This window comes from Telopea speciosissima, chromosome 10 (assembly GCF_018873765.1).
Source record: "Telopea speciosissima isolate NSW1024214 ecotype Mountain lineage chromosome 10, Tspe_v1, whole genome shotgun sequence".
NCBI classification, from domain to species: Eukaryota; Viridiplantae; Streptophyta; class Magnoliopsida; order Proteales; family Proteaceae; genus Telopea; species Telopea speciosissima.
In genome coordinates, this window is record NC_057925.1 from 4360252 (window position 1) to 4376248 (window position 15997).

A 15997-nucleotide genomic window follows, 5' to 3' on the forward strand; every position below is an offset into this window, starting at 1 on the left:
GTCTGAACATCCAAAATCCAATATAGGTTAACAGACAAAAGGGTACATTATCATATAATTATCCTTCACCAACTTTAGTGGTATGTGTTTTTCTTGCTAAATAATCTAGTGAAACTCACAATTTTCACTAGATAAAAGATTTACACATTAGTCCATTAATAGGCTGCATTGAATTCATCCTTAGGGACCTAGCTTGGTCCCCCAGCAAGCTTTGGTTCCCGCTACTGGTGGGACTAATATCTTTTGTTTTTCTTTGTACTCTTTAGCTTTATAAACATGATAAGAAGAAATAGACAAAGCAAACATCTCTTTGCTGGTAAAGCCTATATTTATCCATCTTCCTCCCATTCAGTTCACGGAAGAAACATTTGGTGCCTCATGGTGCTTCTTGTTTAAGGCAATTGGAAGATGATATGGGAAGTATGTGCTTAGAGATAAATACTTATGGATAATATTTCTAATGCAAAACCTCACTTAATGATTTTTGAAAGGGATGAAAGAATGACAGCAGAAAATCTTAGTAAAATTTTCACCAATAGAGATCATCTCTGTCATATTTACAGCAGCAATACTTAATTTGTAAAATAAGTGAACCATCAAGTATTTGTCTAAAATCTTTCTAGTGGGTGGCACTGTCCTATTGAAAGTTGAAACCTTTATTTCCTGCACTCAAATTTTTTCGACCAAAATGGAAAGAAGAATCTAATGAAACCCAATAATAGATGTTTCCTAGTTACTGTTCATTCTTTAAGATCAACTTTTTACAATCAAAGAACACTGTAAATGACCCTTAATGTTTAAATTAAAAAAACTCATCTAACGCTTTTTCTGATATCCTTGATAGGCCTTGAACCGATGTCTGTCATAACAACTGAGCACAATATCTGGAATCCTGGCCTTCTAATATCCTTGATAGGCCTTCAACCGATGTCTTTTATGACAGCTTAGAATGATTTTTTATCAATACAACTACGACTGTCCGAATAGCTGCAATTCCAAATTGTATGCAAACTCAACAAACACCTAAAAGTCTTGATTATGGGGCTTTCGTGTCATCTCTTGGAATTGTGAAGACTAAGGTTCCAAAACAAAGGTCCAGTTGTTATGAAGTGCAAATCCCTGAAGCAGTGGACAAGGGTTGCTGAAAACAGCTTATATATAAAGAGAAAAGTTCGAGGGATATGGTGTCATAATTTTCTTTTTTTTTCCCCCATCCTATGGGGTATTTACTCCCCTCCCCCTACCCCTGTACATACATATATAACGTTCTCTGTGGGTGGTGTGGGTGACAGCCCTGCCCCCCATGAAAGGCGGAATCCCACCCCCCGAGATATCAGCGCATGTGCTCTCATTGGCTGCCGCATGCGCGTGGCTCTTGCACTCCCCACAGAGAACCAAGGTACTAAAACTCGGAACTCGACCTTGGGAAAAACCGAGATCTTGGTCGAGTTGGTGCATTTTTTTTTTCAACTCGAAACCTGGTTTCGGTGGGATTTAGACCTGGTTTGGGTCTGAAACTTGGTACTCAACCTATTTTAGGCCATTTAAACACAATGACGCTATCAGATTTTGCAAAAACAAAATCCAAATAGGAGTTTCACTTAGTAGAAAACCAGGACATACACTTATTTATGCCCAATATCATTTAAGTTAATGTTTTTGTATTTCATTTACTTAAGATATTATTCATAAATAAGCAAATACTCCCTATTTGAATCCAATAAAAATAGTTAAAAGATCAAATTCCAAAAGGAAAAAAAGTCAACCCCCCAGTTCAAGAAAAAACCTGGATTTTCGACGGTAGATGCAATTTTCAACTTTCTAGTGTTAGGGTTTTTCTCAAATCTAAAAATTCCATATATCTTAATATGGTAAAACATTGCTAAAAACCAAAAGTGCGGTAAAATATTCATTTGTTGTGATATCCAAAAAAATATTTTCATTCAGAGCGATTTTGACAGCATTTGCGCACACCAAATTAAGTTTGACCTGTGCATAACTCCTTCAATATAAATCAGATTTAAACAATCTTGGACTTGTTGGAAAGTTGCAAGGTTGTAGACTTTGAATAACGTTGTTTGTCTGCTATGAACAACTGAATGATTTTTCCATTGAACCTAACTCGTTGCAACTGTTGACACCCCTTCCTATCTTGTTTCCTATGCCACATCCATTCCTGCATTATTTTCTGGATTCGACGGCTGACATGTCTTATCGATTATATGTTTATATGTTTCTTTGGTTGGTTCATCTTCCCATATATTAATTGTTTCATCCTGAAGCTAGATTTTTTCCATATAATATAGAAATTATTGGTGGTTCTTTGTTAGTGGCCTTAAACTTTTTGAAGATATTGCATAGCTGACATGTCACTGTACAAAAGTGGAAAGGTACAGTTTCTCCTAGAGTATATTTTTACATCTGGGTTATTCAATTATAGGCTGGAACTTGTTCACTTTTCCCCCTTATTGAATGGGAAGCAAATGGAAGATAAGGGTGCAGTTGTTATCACTTGTTGCAGTGATTCAGTGGGGATTTTTGTTCTCTAGAGTGATTCTAAGTAGAATCCTGTTTAGAAAAAAATTGATCTCTGGAGTGTTTCTTTCGAAGTATTTGCTTGTTTTGAGTGCTTTTATTTTTTTTTTTAAGCGAAGTATTTTTGCTTCTCATCCTAGCAAGTACTTGTTTTTTTCTTTTGTGGTGATGCATTAAGTTGATTATCGTATGGGTCAGAATTATCCTTGCTGGAAGTATAACTCCAGAGAATCAGAAGTTTTCAAAATGTGGCCTAAATCTGTAGACATAGTTGCTTGGTCAGAAATTTTTCACTTTTTTTTTCCTGTTTTATTTTCTTAACTTGTATTCGAAGATATCTACCTTTGATGAGGGCATGGATATGTATGTCGTGTGTTTGACACAGATATGAGCGGACACAGCAACGTTAAAACTTGACAAGTAGAGATATTGATGTATAACCTTTCCCCTCCCCCTTCTTTCTCTCTGTAGGGATGCACCTCTTCATATTGAGATATAATAATGTTTGTCTCTCGCTCCCTCCTTCCTTATCTATCTTCCCCCGCCCCCCTTTTTTCCATAGTGAAGGGGAAATTTCTAGGCATGTTGACCTGCTTGTTCATGTCCAGCATGTGGGAACATGGCCAGAAAATGACAGTCATGTCCTTGTTAGGTACATATGTTATGATTTTACTTCTTACCAAAAAAAAAAAGATCTTACTTATAACAAATGTGTACCTCTAAAGAGAGAAGCATTTGGTGAATTTTGAAAGTGGAAGAAGCAAGAATAAGATAAGCTCCCCCCCCCCCCCCCCTCCAAAAGGAAAAAAAAAGGGTGGGCAGCTAGCATAAGGACTACGGAGTCTGTCTAACCAGAAATTATTTGTTAGGTGTCTTAAATGTTTGCACCAAGGGATTATAGAGAAGCAAACCGAAGAGTTAGTGTGAAGATATTTACTTTTCACAGAGAAATGGGGGTCTAGTGTTTCTGAGCTGTTTTAGGAAAGTTATGACCAATTTATATGCCAGGTGTCTGTTTGTGATTGAATTTCTGTTTTAGGAAATTTAATTCGATTTTGACTGGAAACAGCCTCTCTGGAAACAGGGGTAAGGCTGCGTACATTTGACCCTCCCCAGACCCTGCTAAATGCGGGAGCCTTGTGCACTGGTACAGCTTTTTTTTATTTTATTTTAAATTTGATTTTGAATTTGAGTTACAATTGATTGTTTAGGTTGATCTTCTCACTTGTTTCTTAAAGGGGTTTAGCACTCAATACAGTTTAATTGTTAATTGGAGTCAAAACAGTAAGTTGTTTGAAATAACTGAATGATTCTTAGAGTTGGTTTTATTGACTTAGTGGGTTTGGTTACTTTCAAAATTCTATTTTCTAATTTTTAGCAAGTGTTTTTTGTTGGATGAATAATTATTTCATTCCCAAAAGGGAAAGGAGAAACAAGTAGCCCTTAAATAAAGGGGAAGAAGAAAAAACAATACTAACAAGCAAAACCCAATCTGTTGGGAGAGGAGAAAGAGATCTGCAGAAGGGAGAGAAGCAATCCCCAAGACGCAACAATATGCGTGTTCATTGGGGAATCAACTCAACGAGAGGTGAGCACAGATAATTTGCTCCTTACATCTAAAGAGATGGAGTCTAAATCAGTTGGAAGGATCTAGAACTGGAGGACCATTTCTTGAGATTGCGCTCCATCCATATGATGCATGTGCGCTTCCTTGGACCAGCCCAAACTCGATGGGGAATCCAGATCAAGATGAACTGGGTCCAATTGGTTTTTGGAGTCTAGTAGGATAACCTATTTATTTATTTAGATGTATACTGTAGTCGTTTGTTTTACTTTGGATAGGCTAGGCAGTGGTATAGTTTCATTATGTTTCAGTTTTAGAGTTGGATTTGGAGATAGAGTCTGATTGCAACTTAGTTTTATTCTTACATTCTAATTAGGAGTCTTTTGATTTTTGTTTATCTATACATTGTAGTCCATCGTTGAAAAACATATTTGAAAATTGAAATTTGATTGGGTTACTCTACATGAGAGTGTATGATTATGTGATACCCTCTCTCCTTGCAGCTTTTAGATCCCATCTCAGACTTCTCCTTCCTCTCTAACCGGCCCTCCACCACCATATATGGTTTATAGCGGCACCAAAGGCAATCTTACCCACCACATGACATGAAGATTTACCAGCAAAGGACATATCCACCCAGATCCATTCTCTCCTGAATGGAAGAATCTTTTGTCTCCTTGGCCAGCATTTTGCCAGGGGCCCTTTCCCAAGAGAAGAGGAAAAGGGGCATGCAAAAAAGAGATGATCCACATCTTCTAGAGGTTCCAGCCAAGGTAGTAAGAAAGAGAGACATGAATCTTTTGATGAATGAGAAAAGACTGTGTTGAAAGGCAGTTAGAGAAGGGATGCCAAACAGGGAAGTAATGACAAGGGATGTGACTCATGAACCAGACTAACTTGCACCAAGGGGCCACGAGATCTGATGTATTCCCAAGCCGCGTTGGAGTTGAATAGGCCCGAAGTAGGTGTAGACCAAACCACAATATCTCCCCTACCATGAGGCCTTTTGGCAATGAAAGGCAAGGCCATTCCTGATAGCTGATAGTAGGGGAGAGGAAGAAGGTGGGGGGCTTAATCGTCATGATTAATGATGTTTGGAACCATAGATTATTTAGAATGGCCTGAACTGTAGATGGCTCTAGCATCAACTGAGTGGACGAGAATGCCCATAGGATGCCAATGATCAAGCCAAAGGAAGTTAGAGGCACCGTCATCAATTTGGGTGGAAATGGCCTTAAGAGAAATAGGCTTAAGCTTCAGAATCTTGCTCCAAACATAGGAAGCACCGGATATGGAAGGAGCAGTCCAAATAGAATCATTGCGAAGAAGACCAGTGAATGCCCAATCAACCCAAATACTTTTCTTCTTAGCCATAATCTTCCAAATCAGCTTGAGAATACCAGGAAATTAACTCTTTGATTCTTCGCAAGTCAAGACCTCCCTCATCCTAAAGAAGATAGACAGTGGCCTAGCTGATAGGGTGAAGGAATCTAGAGGAGTCAGATCCTTTCGAAAGGAAAGTGGATATAAGGGACTCCAACTCTTTGATGGTGGACGGAGGCAACCCAGAAATACAAGACCAATAGATGTAAGATGACCAAAGGACCGATATGATCTATTCAAATTGATCGAGATGAGAGAGAGATGCTTGCCCTTCCAAAGCTAGAGCTTCTTGTGAATAAGGTCTAACGTAGGAGTGCAATGATGAGCTGTCAAACTGGCCAAATCAAAGGCGAGCCCAAGTACTTGACTGGAAGCCGATGAGAATCTTGTCTTCTCAATCAGACTAGCCTTGTCAGCATTAAAAACCTTAACAAAAAACAAGAGAGATTTGGAGGGGTTGATGTGAAGGCCCGACAACTCCTCAAAATGATGTAAACAAAATATACTTGTTTCAAAAGAGACAATATTCACTTTGGAGAAGATCATGATATCTTATGAAAAGGCGATGTGAGAGAGCTTGAGAGCCTTGCACATCGGAATGGGAGAGATAGCTGCTGATCTGTGCAACCTTGGATGCTTCTGGAAAGGGCTTCAAGTGCAAGGGTGAAGAGGAATGGAGATAGTGAACAACCCTGGAAAATACCCACAGTGGAGACAAACTAACCAGATGGACTGTTGTTTACAAGCACTGAGAAGCATAGTTCGAGAACTTGCAAGATCTCGCCGAGTTTCTCGGTTTTTGGAAAAGCCGAGACAAGACCTGCCTACGAGTCTCAAAAGTGCAATATCTCGGCGAGATCTCGGTGAGATCTCGGATCTCGGTTTCGACCCATTATTTTAACCTACCTACCACTTAAATACCTTACCTAATTGGACAAAACTCGACATATCTCTGCGAGATCTCGGATCTCGGGTTGACCCAAAGTTGAGGCTTTAAGTTGAAAAAAAAAAGAAGCACCAACTCGGCGAGATCTCGACTCGTCTCGGTTTTTCCAAGAGTCGAGTTGGTACCGAGACCTGAGTTTTAGTACCTTGCTGAGAAGCACAGAGAGACATGCAGTAGAGGATCCAATTGACAAACACTCGGGGGAAGGCCATATTAAGAAATGAAGTTCCACCTTAAGGAGTCAAAGGCTTTATGGATGTCAATCTTATGAGGGTAGCTGGGGAACGAGAATTTCTGTCAATGCTTATGATAATCCCGTTGTAGAGGAGGATATTATCCGGGATCATGGTTCTCGCTGTCGGTTTTTATCTCATTTTTTTTTGTGTTACTGAGTTGAAACCATAGGCGAGTTAGGGAATCAACAAGGTTTTGATCGAAATTTCAGCATTTCGCCGAGATTTCGGTCCGAAACTGTTACCATCCACTTGATATAAAAGCCTCAACTCGACGAGACTTGGTCGAAATTTCAACCAGTCTCATCCTTCATGGAGGGTCCCAAGTTACAACTGTGAATGCACAGAAACCCCACAAATGATGATCTTTTTACCAAATCTTATACAACCAAGCTTGGAACAAGTAGATTTTTAAAAAACTAAGGGTTTTACTTAAACTATAGAAATTACATTCCTATTGCTTATTTAGGTTGTTTTACTTGAATTATATGTTTTATAATACTAGAGATTGTGTGGAATTGCTTATATCAGTATTGTATACAACGTACACTACCAACCTAGGGTCCTAAGTCAAACTACCATTTTTGGATGTGATTTTTAAAAAACTAAGGGTTCCACCATGTTTATAGGTAATGTAGTCTTAGATCGACAAAGGGTCCACTAGGAGCCAGGTAAATCAGGATCTCAACATCCGCTGGCCGATTGGGGTAGAATTGGGAAATTAGGTCAGAATTAGGGTTAGGTTTAGGGTAATGGGGTTGGATCTTATTTGTAAAGCTAGGCAGGCTTTTAGGAGTCTAATGGTGTAGGTTTGAAGATGTTTGAGTGAGATACTAAATTTAAAAAAATTAGGGTTTTGGGCTTTGGGGAAGAAGGGGGTGTTAGGATTTAGGGTTTAGATTAGGAATTATGGGCAGGTGATGCAGATTTATCACCAAATTGGGCTTCTTTTATTAGGAATAAGTCTAGGGTTGGGTTATATACATGTTGGGCCTTTGATCCCATGGGTTTTCTATGTAATAGGCCACTTTTATGGGCCCAAAATATGGGTAATTGGGTTGCATACGGGATTAGATGTTTTAGTCATATACTTAGTTTTATTTTCATGTTTTTAATGTTTTAAATTGAACCGGTCCAAAGCTGGTTGAACCAGTGGTTCAATTTAAGTGATTTTATTACCTTTTTTTTTAGTTGTTTAGTTGGGCTGGATTAGGACTCTATTTTGAGTCTATTTCAGTTTCCTAGTCAGTTTAAGTTAGCTGATAGGTTAAGGATAGGGTTAGGCCTTTCCTTTTTAGTGTCTAAGTCTATTTTTGAGTCTTCTATATAAGTTTGTAAGGGAGGCCAGCATTGAATACGAATTTGATTAATAAAAACTCAGCTTTATGCTTGTTGCCTTTGTTGCTGCTGTTGCTCCTTGAGAGTATTGCATCCTTGTGGGTTTATCAAGGTTGAAGGGATTGGTGGATCTCCAATCAACTCCTTGCATCGTGAAGATCGGGAGGGCTGCTACTTATCTCCTTGCATCGTGAAGATCGGGAGACCCCATTGTTCATCTTCAAAGCTGCTGCCATTGAAGGTCAGTGTTCAAGTAAGTACTTTACAGTTTCAGCAATCACCCTTCTTCTCCTAATCCTCTAAACCTACCCCCATCAATCCCCATTGCCAATACTCAATCATTACTACTTTCCTCATCCATCATTAATACCATAGATCAATTAGAACCCTAAAACCTGCAACTATTCTTCTTCCCTTCCAGATGGTCACATGCAAGGTGATTTTCGTGAGAATTCTGCCTAGCCAAATCTAACCTTTAGAACCTGCTAAAAATTTGAAGGAATCTTCCTTAAACCCTAAGAGAGTCTCGATTCAAATTTCAGAACCATCCACCCAGCTGATTGTCTGAAATTACAGTTTTACCCCTCTCTCCTACTTCTACTAGGAAACCTCCATAACTCCAGATTTAACCATCTGATTTAGTTGTAACTTTCAGCATATATTTCCCTCCACCCTATCCATACTCGACCTAAAGCCCTTGCCCTAACTCCACCTCTAAACCCTAGATTCAATCGCTTCCCTATTTCCCAAAACCCTAACCCTAGTTGGTGCCCAATTACATCTAAACTACTTCTACTCATCCAAAACCAATAAAACCTAGTTCATTATACTCCCCCACACCTGCCCAGCTTTACCATATAAGATACCTATCCATTACCCTAACCCTAACCCTAAACTTTACCTACAACTCCAATTTTGTCCCATTGAACCAGCAGCTCAATAGGTCCTGGATGTCTGGCTCCTAGTAGGTCTCCTGCCTATTTAGGACTACATTAAGTGGTATCAGAGTCATGGATGTACATGGCAAGCCAGTTCTGCCCGCTCCACCTGATCCTATGGCTGCTATAGAAGTTGAATGAAAAGGTGACACGATTGGAAGAGAAGAGGACTACCCCTCATAGGGGCAGCAACATTCCCTTAGAAGAGGACAGATATCAAGTCAATTCGGTAGTACACAGAGCCCCAGGTAGAGATCAAATACAAAGAAGACAGAGAAAGGTACAGAGACCACAATGAAGACAGGAATAGAGGATACAGAGACTATAGGAAACGCCATAGACCTCCAGAGGCGTATGAGTTGAGAGACTTTGATGGCAGATCAGGTCCCCAGGTATTTTGTGATTGGTTAATTGCTTTAGATGACTATTTTGATTGGAATGATCTATTTGAGCCTAGGAAGATGAGGTTAGCCCGTACTAATCTAGTGGGGCCAGCCCTTGAGTGGTGGAGAACTACTGAGAGGAATCTTCAGTATGAAGGCAAAGCTCCTATTAATTGGGTAGAGATGAAGGAAGACCTGAGTAGAAATATTTACCACGGGCAACCAGAACTCTACTACAAGGTAACTTAAATTCCCTTCAACAAAAGTCCTTCAAATCTGAAGACAACTTGAAGCCTCCATTAATGGGATTCAGTTTGCAAGTTGAAGAGTGTGGGAAATCTGACATCACCAGTGTTAAATCAGCGGCTGAATACAAATTTCCATTACCAAAGGAAATTGAGAGAGCACAAGTTAAAGATAAAGCTGAAGTGACTGTGAATTGTGATGAAAAGAAAGAGACTGCCCCTATGGCTTCAAAGATGGAAAGTCAACATGCAGAAGAATCTACTGAAGAGGTCAATGCCGAAGAGAACAAAGTAGCCAAAGCTGAAACGGAAGAAGATGAAGAGGTGGTTGAGAATATTCCACAGGAGATCAATGATATTCAAGATGCTGTTCTTGAAGAGGTGGAGCTTGTGTCTCACATATTAGATGAGAAGGTTGCTAACATTGAAGACTCTATGGATAGGGCATTCACAGTTGGTGCTGATTCAGAGGTAGAGCACCTAGAGTTTGTTATGCCACCATGGTTCTTTTAAGAGAAAGCTCCACGCCTTGAAGACTATATTCCTAATGTTTCTGCCCCACCTGAGTTTTGTTTGGGAATGGTCAAAGCTGCTACTCACATGTTGTTTCCTCCTTATCACTGGGAGAGTTGATGCAGATTTATCACCAAATTGGGCTTTTTTTTATTAGGATTAAGTCTAGGGTTGGGTTATATACATGTTGGGCCTTTGATCCCATGGGTTTTCTATGTAATAGGCCACTTTTATGGGCCTAAAAATTGGGTGTTTTTAGAATCTAGGGTTTAGAGATGGAATCTGGGGAAAGTGAGCTGGTCGAGTGTTAATGGCAGTATGGAGAGTGAGATGACAATAAAAGATCAGATTTTGATGGGTGGTTAGGTCTAGGTTGAAGTTAGGGCTGTAGGGCTTAATTCGGGTTTAAGGGATTATAAGGCTGCAATGGAGAATTGAAATTAGGGTTGTTGTCGAGTAAAGTATGAAGGCTGTGGATGAAGTTTAATGATGATTGATGGAGGGAATAAGGATGCTGGTTTGATGATCTGAATTGCATTTATGGGGAAGGTAGGTTTAGGTTAGAGGATGAGAAGTAGAAGGGAATAAACTGAAATTAAAATAGCTTACTGGTTTGAAGAGATCCCCAACAACAGCAGCTTGAGCAATTGTGAGAAAACCTCCCGATCTTCACGATGCAAGGAGTTGCAGGAGTCCACCTACCCTTTCCACCTTGATAAACCCACAAGGATGCTACACTCCCAAGGAGCAATAGCAGCAACAAAGGCAGCAAGCATAAAGCTGAGTTTTTATTAATCAAAATTCGTATTCAATGCTGACCTCCCTTACAAACTTATATAGAAGACTCAAAAATAGACTTAGACACTAAAAAAGACAGGCCTAACCCTATCCTTGATCTATTAGCTAACTTAAACTGACTAGGAAACTGAAATAGACTCAAAATAGAGTCCTAATCCAGCCCAATTAAACAACTAAAAGAAAAAATAATATCACTTAAATTGAACCACTGGTTCAAACCAGCTTTGGACCGGTTCAATTTAAAACATTAAAAATATGAAAATAAAACTAAGTATAGGACTAAAACATCTAATCCCGTATGCAACTTAATTACCCATATTTTAGGCCCATAAAGTGGCCTATTACATAGAAAACCCATGGGATGAAAGGCCCAACATGTATATAACCCAACCCTAGATTTATTCCTAATAAAAGAAACCCAATTTGGTGATAAATCTGCATCAACAGGTATTCAGGTCAAGTTTCCCAATGGTAGAGAAGGTTACTCGGCCAAGGTTTTGATGTTTAGATGATGGCTGGAAGTGGTTGATCATCTGTAATTTAGGGTTTGGGTTTTAATGGAGATTGAGGGGAATTAGGATTTAGCTGTTGGGAGAGGCCAGAAGTTAGAGTCGAGTGTAGGGGGTGATATGAGGGAGCTAGGGTCCAAATATGGTGGGATTCTAATGAAGGAATGATGCTGGACAGATTTATGAAGGAATAGGGTTTCGGCAGCTTGTGGGGTGGATGATAGTTTCAAGGGTTTTGAAGGAGGGAAGGGGCTGAGAATTAGATCAAGTATAAGGGCTGGTGAGGAAGTGCTGTGATTTAATTATGGAAGGATTTTAATGGATGGTTAAGGCTGTAAGTGAACTAGGGTTCAGGAAATTCAAATAAAATAGAAGGGGGGATGTTAGGGTAGGCTGTAGAGGATTAGAGAAGAAGGGGATGACTGAAAACTGTAAAGTACTTACTGGAATATGCAGGTCCTTCAATGGTAGAAGCTTCGAAGAACTAGAAGAAGGACCTCCCGATCAACAAGATGCAAGGAGTCGATCGGAGTCCACCAATCCCTTCACCTTGATATTACTCACAAGGCACACTCACGTGGAGCTAAACAGCAGCAGCAAACAAAAGAGTTTTTTTTTTTTTTTTAAAATCTGAATATTGTGGGGTAGCCTTCTCATGATTGTATTAATATATTAGGCCTATGGCCTAAGTCCTAAATCATTACAACTCTTCCCTCTTCAGAAATCGTGGAGGGGTAACTAAAGGTGAAAAAACTAAGTATGGAAATAACTAAGGCTCCTAGCTATGGCCCTATGATTAGGACAGCTTCTTCAGCTTGTGGATGCTTGGATCTGCATCAATAGGGGCTGAAATTTGACATAATAGGCTGTCTTGCAAGTTTCATGACCTAATTAGGTCATATGGCCATCGAAACCAAGGGCCGATATTTGACATAAAAAATACACCAACTCGGCCGAGATCTTGCCGAGTTACTTAGACAACTCGGTTTTTTGGCTGACCGAAACCAGCCAAGACCTCGAACCTTGTCCAAGATACTCCTGCCAGCTATGAAAGCTGATTGTTTGTCACTGACGAGGCTCAACTATCAATTTAACCGTGTTGGCAAGGACTTTGGCAATGAACTTGTACAAGAGGGTGCATAGGGAAATGGGCCTGAAGTCAGACATAGCAAGTGAAAAGTCACTAAGTTTCAAAGCATTGCAAGACTTTGGGAAGGCAAGTAACACATCCAAAGAGTGTAGTTATTTTTATTATTAAACGAAATTTGGAGACTGACTGATGCAAGACAGAATGGATTTTCCCATGAATGCAGAACCAGCTCAAAATCCAGCTAGTGACAGAAACTTAAAGTATAAAGAACGAAGAAGAAAACTTCTCTGAGGTTACATATTGCGGAAAAATTGAAGATGAATAAGAAAAGGATGTAGGCTCTGTTCACTATGTACAGGTGATGTAGATTACCAGCCTGAAGTACAGGGTCTATTCTAGTCCCGTGGTTCATGGTTTGTACTAGTTTTTTGGTTTAACTGAACCTGGGCTCAGTTTTTGTGAGATCTGGGTCACCCAGCTCGTTTGGGCCTGAATGAGCTTAATTTCAAGGCCCCAGTGAGTTATAAGAGCTTTGGGCACTTTATTTTTGGGTTATTCCTAGATCAAATTTAGAAGTGAATGAAGATGGATTTTGCCCAATTGTTCTGTGTGATTCAGAACTTGGCATTGTGCTGATTCAGTGGGTGATTGGTGGTGATTCCAGTCGAGGCCTTTGGGTTGTGACTCCGAGGTCATACCTCTCTCTTATCATTACTGAGGTCAGTTTTCTGCACTCCTTGTACCCTTCACTAGTAAGTTTTGCACCTTCTCAGTTATATTTTGCTATGTGTGATCTTATATTCTTTTAGTTTCTCTACTGCTTGTTTATCTTCAGTTTCTGTTCTGTTTTTCATCACTAATTCAAGCCCTGTTACCGTGTTGTTTCAGACCAGAAAATGTCATTGATTTCTGAGACTTTAGTTACTGCTTGAGTTTTTAAAACTTCAGTTTCCAGAAATTGTTTTGCTACACTGATATCTTGTTCTGGTTGCTGAACAACTTAAGCTTCTATTTTCCATTGGTTTCTATTGTCATTTTTTACTAATTTTGTCCATTTCTTACTTACCATTTTCTACAAGTTTCTATTTTTGAACCTAACTCTTAAGCTAAGTGTCTAATTTTGTTGTTGGTTTCTAATTTTGGAACTACTCTCTATTTTTGTTTTAGGTTCAGTTTCTATTCTTGAGTCTGTTACTATCTTCGGAAAGTTTCTAAATCTTGTTTCAAATTTGTTTTCTTATTATCTGAGTTCCTAAATCTGAGAGTTGCTATTTTTGATCTTCTGTTACTGCTAAAGATTAGTTCTGATTTCGGATCCCTACCCTGGGATCCTGGAATTTTCATGGGGATTCTAAACCCTAAACCTTTAGGTACCCTAGATTCCCATTAATAAGTGTAGTGTTTGTCCATCAAACAGCTGTTGGAAGAGAACCATCTCTTAACCATAAACAGGCCAAGGAGATCGACCAAATTAAAATTCTGTATTGTGGGGCTTTAAAACTAACTAGGCTGCCTTTTCCAATTTCTTGACAGACTTGGGGGGGAAAAAAAAGAAGGGAAATCTCCTTAAAGACTTATAAACGGATATAGAACTTGTACTGATAAAGACTTCAGATAATCAGTCGTAGTCTGATTTGGAGAAGAGTGAAACTTAATGCCACTGTGACTCAAAAACTTACCTCATGATGAAACCTGAAACTCTGGATATGACTAAAATAATTATTAAAAATATTAAAAATTCGATTTACTATAAACAGTAAACTTTGGATTTACTATTTATGACAAAACTAGTCTTACTGAAATACGCCCCAAGAAAACGGCATAGTACCGGCTCACCTGGGAGATCAGTGAGGTGTCGCCACCAAGAGACAGCTTAATAAAGGGGGTTTGGGAGATCGGTGAGGGGGTGCAAACTTAGTCCCACATCGGCTAATGAGGGAGATCCTGAGCTATTAATAAAGGGTGGCCTCCTCTACTTGGTATGACATGTTTTAAAGCCGTGATTGGGCCAAAGCGGAAAATATCATGCCAAGAGAGGTGCTGGGTCGTTGTAGGTATCACAGATGAATTTATCGTAAATTGTCAATTGACATCACAAAAGAGACTCTTCCATCAGTGAATTCTTTCCCTGTTCTTTATATGTTTGAAGCTGTGTGAAAGGCTTTTGGTTTAGCTGTAGCTAAACACTGTACTTGGTTGTAACTGACTACTTGCTATCCTTTTTAGCTTGAACAGGATAATTCCTACCACTTGTGTGTCTGTCTTATTAAATTTGAGATTTTAACTTCAATTTTAGATTTGGAGAAACCAAGGCTATTGATTACTTGAAGTATCTTGTGTCATTGATATTCAATTGTTGCTGAATTTTTTAAATCTGTTTACTTAAACAGCTAGGGCTTTATATGATATACTGCTTGTTGGATCTCTTATTTTTTATGGAGGTCTCCATCACCCCTAATCCAGTTTGATACTATCCATGAAGTATTTTGTACCATGAAAATTCCTTTCAAACTTCTCTCAAAATAAAGTTAAACCTAGGGGAAATTTGTTAAATTGCTTTTTTATATTTGATAGAATTAAAACACTGAAAGTTGAAAGTGTGTCTGTGTTACAATTAAAACACTGAAAGTAGAAAGTGTCTGTGTTACAGTGCATAATCCTCTAACTTGCAAAGTTTCTTTGCAGATTGGCCTAAGGTGGAGAACAGAAAAGGAAGTCATATCTGGAAAAGGTGTCATAGTGTTGTCTCAAATTGTTTTTTTTTTCCTTCTTGATAAATAGGAATTTATTTATTGATGAAAAGAATTGAAATCAAACTGTCAAGGCGTTGGCTAGGCATCCGGCTCTTTCTCGGGTCCAAGGTGACCACGCTTTGTTGGCATTTCACAAGTTTACGTTGATTGATGTATATTGCTTTGTTTTTTGATAAATGTGCTTATATTATATCCTATGCTTTGTCTATTATATGTTGGTTTTCTCATATTAGGCTATTATTAGCATAATTATATCATATTGCATTGATATGGCTTCTATATTTCATACCTAACATGATTATATAAAATTATCATTGCTATATTGCATATATCATTTATGCACGTCTAGGGGCCTAGGTAGGCCTTGTCGCCTAAGCGCCCCTCCAATGTCTTGGGTCTCCTAGTCGCCTTGACAACTATGATTGAAATAGTGGTATATTAAAAAAAAGGCAGAGGGTTGTCTGAGCAAGCAGCATAGAGAAGCCCACCTATGAAGTGCGATAAAATGGTATTGTACATTGGAGGGCAACAAAGACATTTCATATGAGGAAGAGAGAGATAGACACAGAGATGCTAGTGTGCCCTATGCCAGCTGCTCAGAGAACCTTTTCCCATTAAAAAAAAGAGATACAACCCCATAATGGGGTCTGGGGAATATAATCATTGCGACACAAACAGAATCTTCAGCTTCTTGATTCACCAATCTCGACATTCAAGTGAACAAGAAATTCAGTTGCATCGGAAGAGTCTGAGTGAATCTAATCCAATG

At 39.1% G+C, this 15997-nt stretch overlaps 1 protein-coding gene across 2 annotated transcripts in view; it reads left to right on the top strand.

The window, feature by feature from the left end:
• Window positions 1–15997, top strand: part of LOC122644252 (protein FRA10AC1) — a 92892-nt gene that overhangs the window by 34678 nt on the left and 42217 nt on the right. For both annotated transcript variants that reach the window (XM_043837890.1, XM_043837889.1), the window contains exons 5-6: window positions 2351–2390; window positions 15161–15206. In XM_043837890.1, coding sequence (XP_043693825.1) covers window positions 2351–2390; window positions 15161–15206 — 86 coding nt within the window. The remainder of the gene's footprint in view (window positions 1–2350; window positions 2391–15160; window positions 15207–15997) is intronic.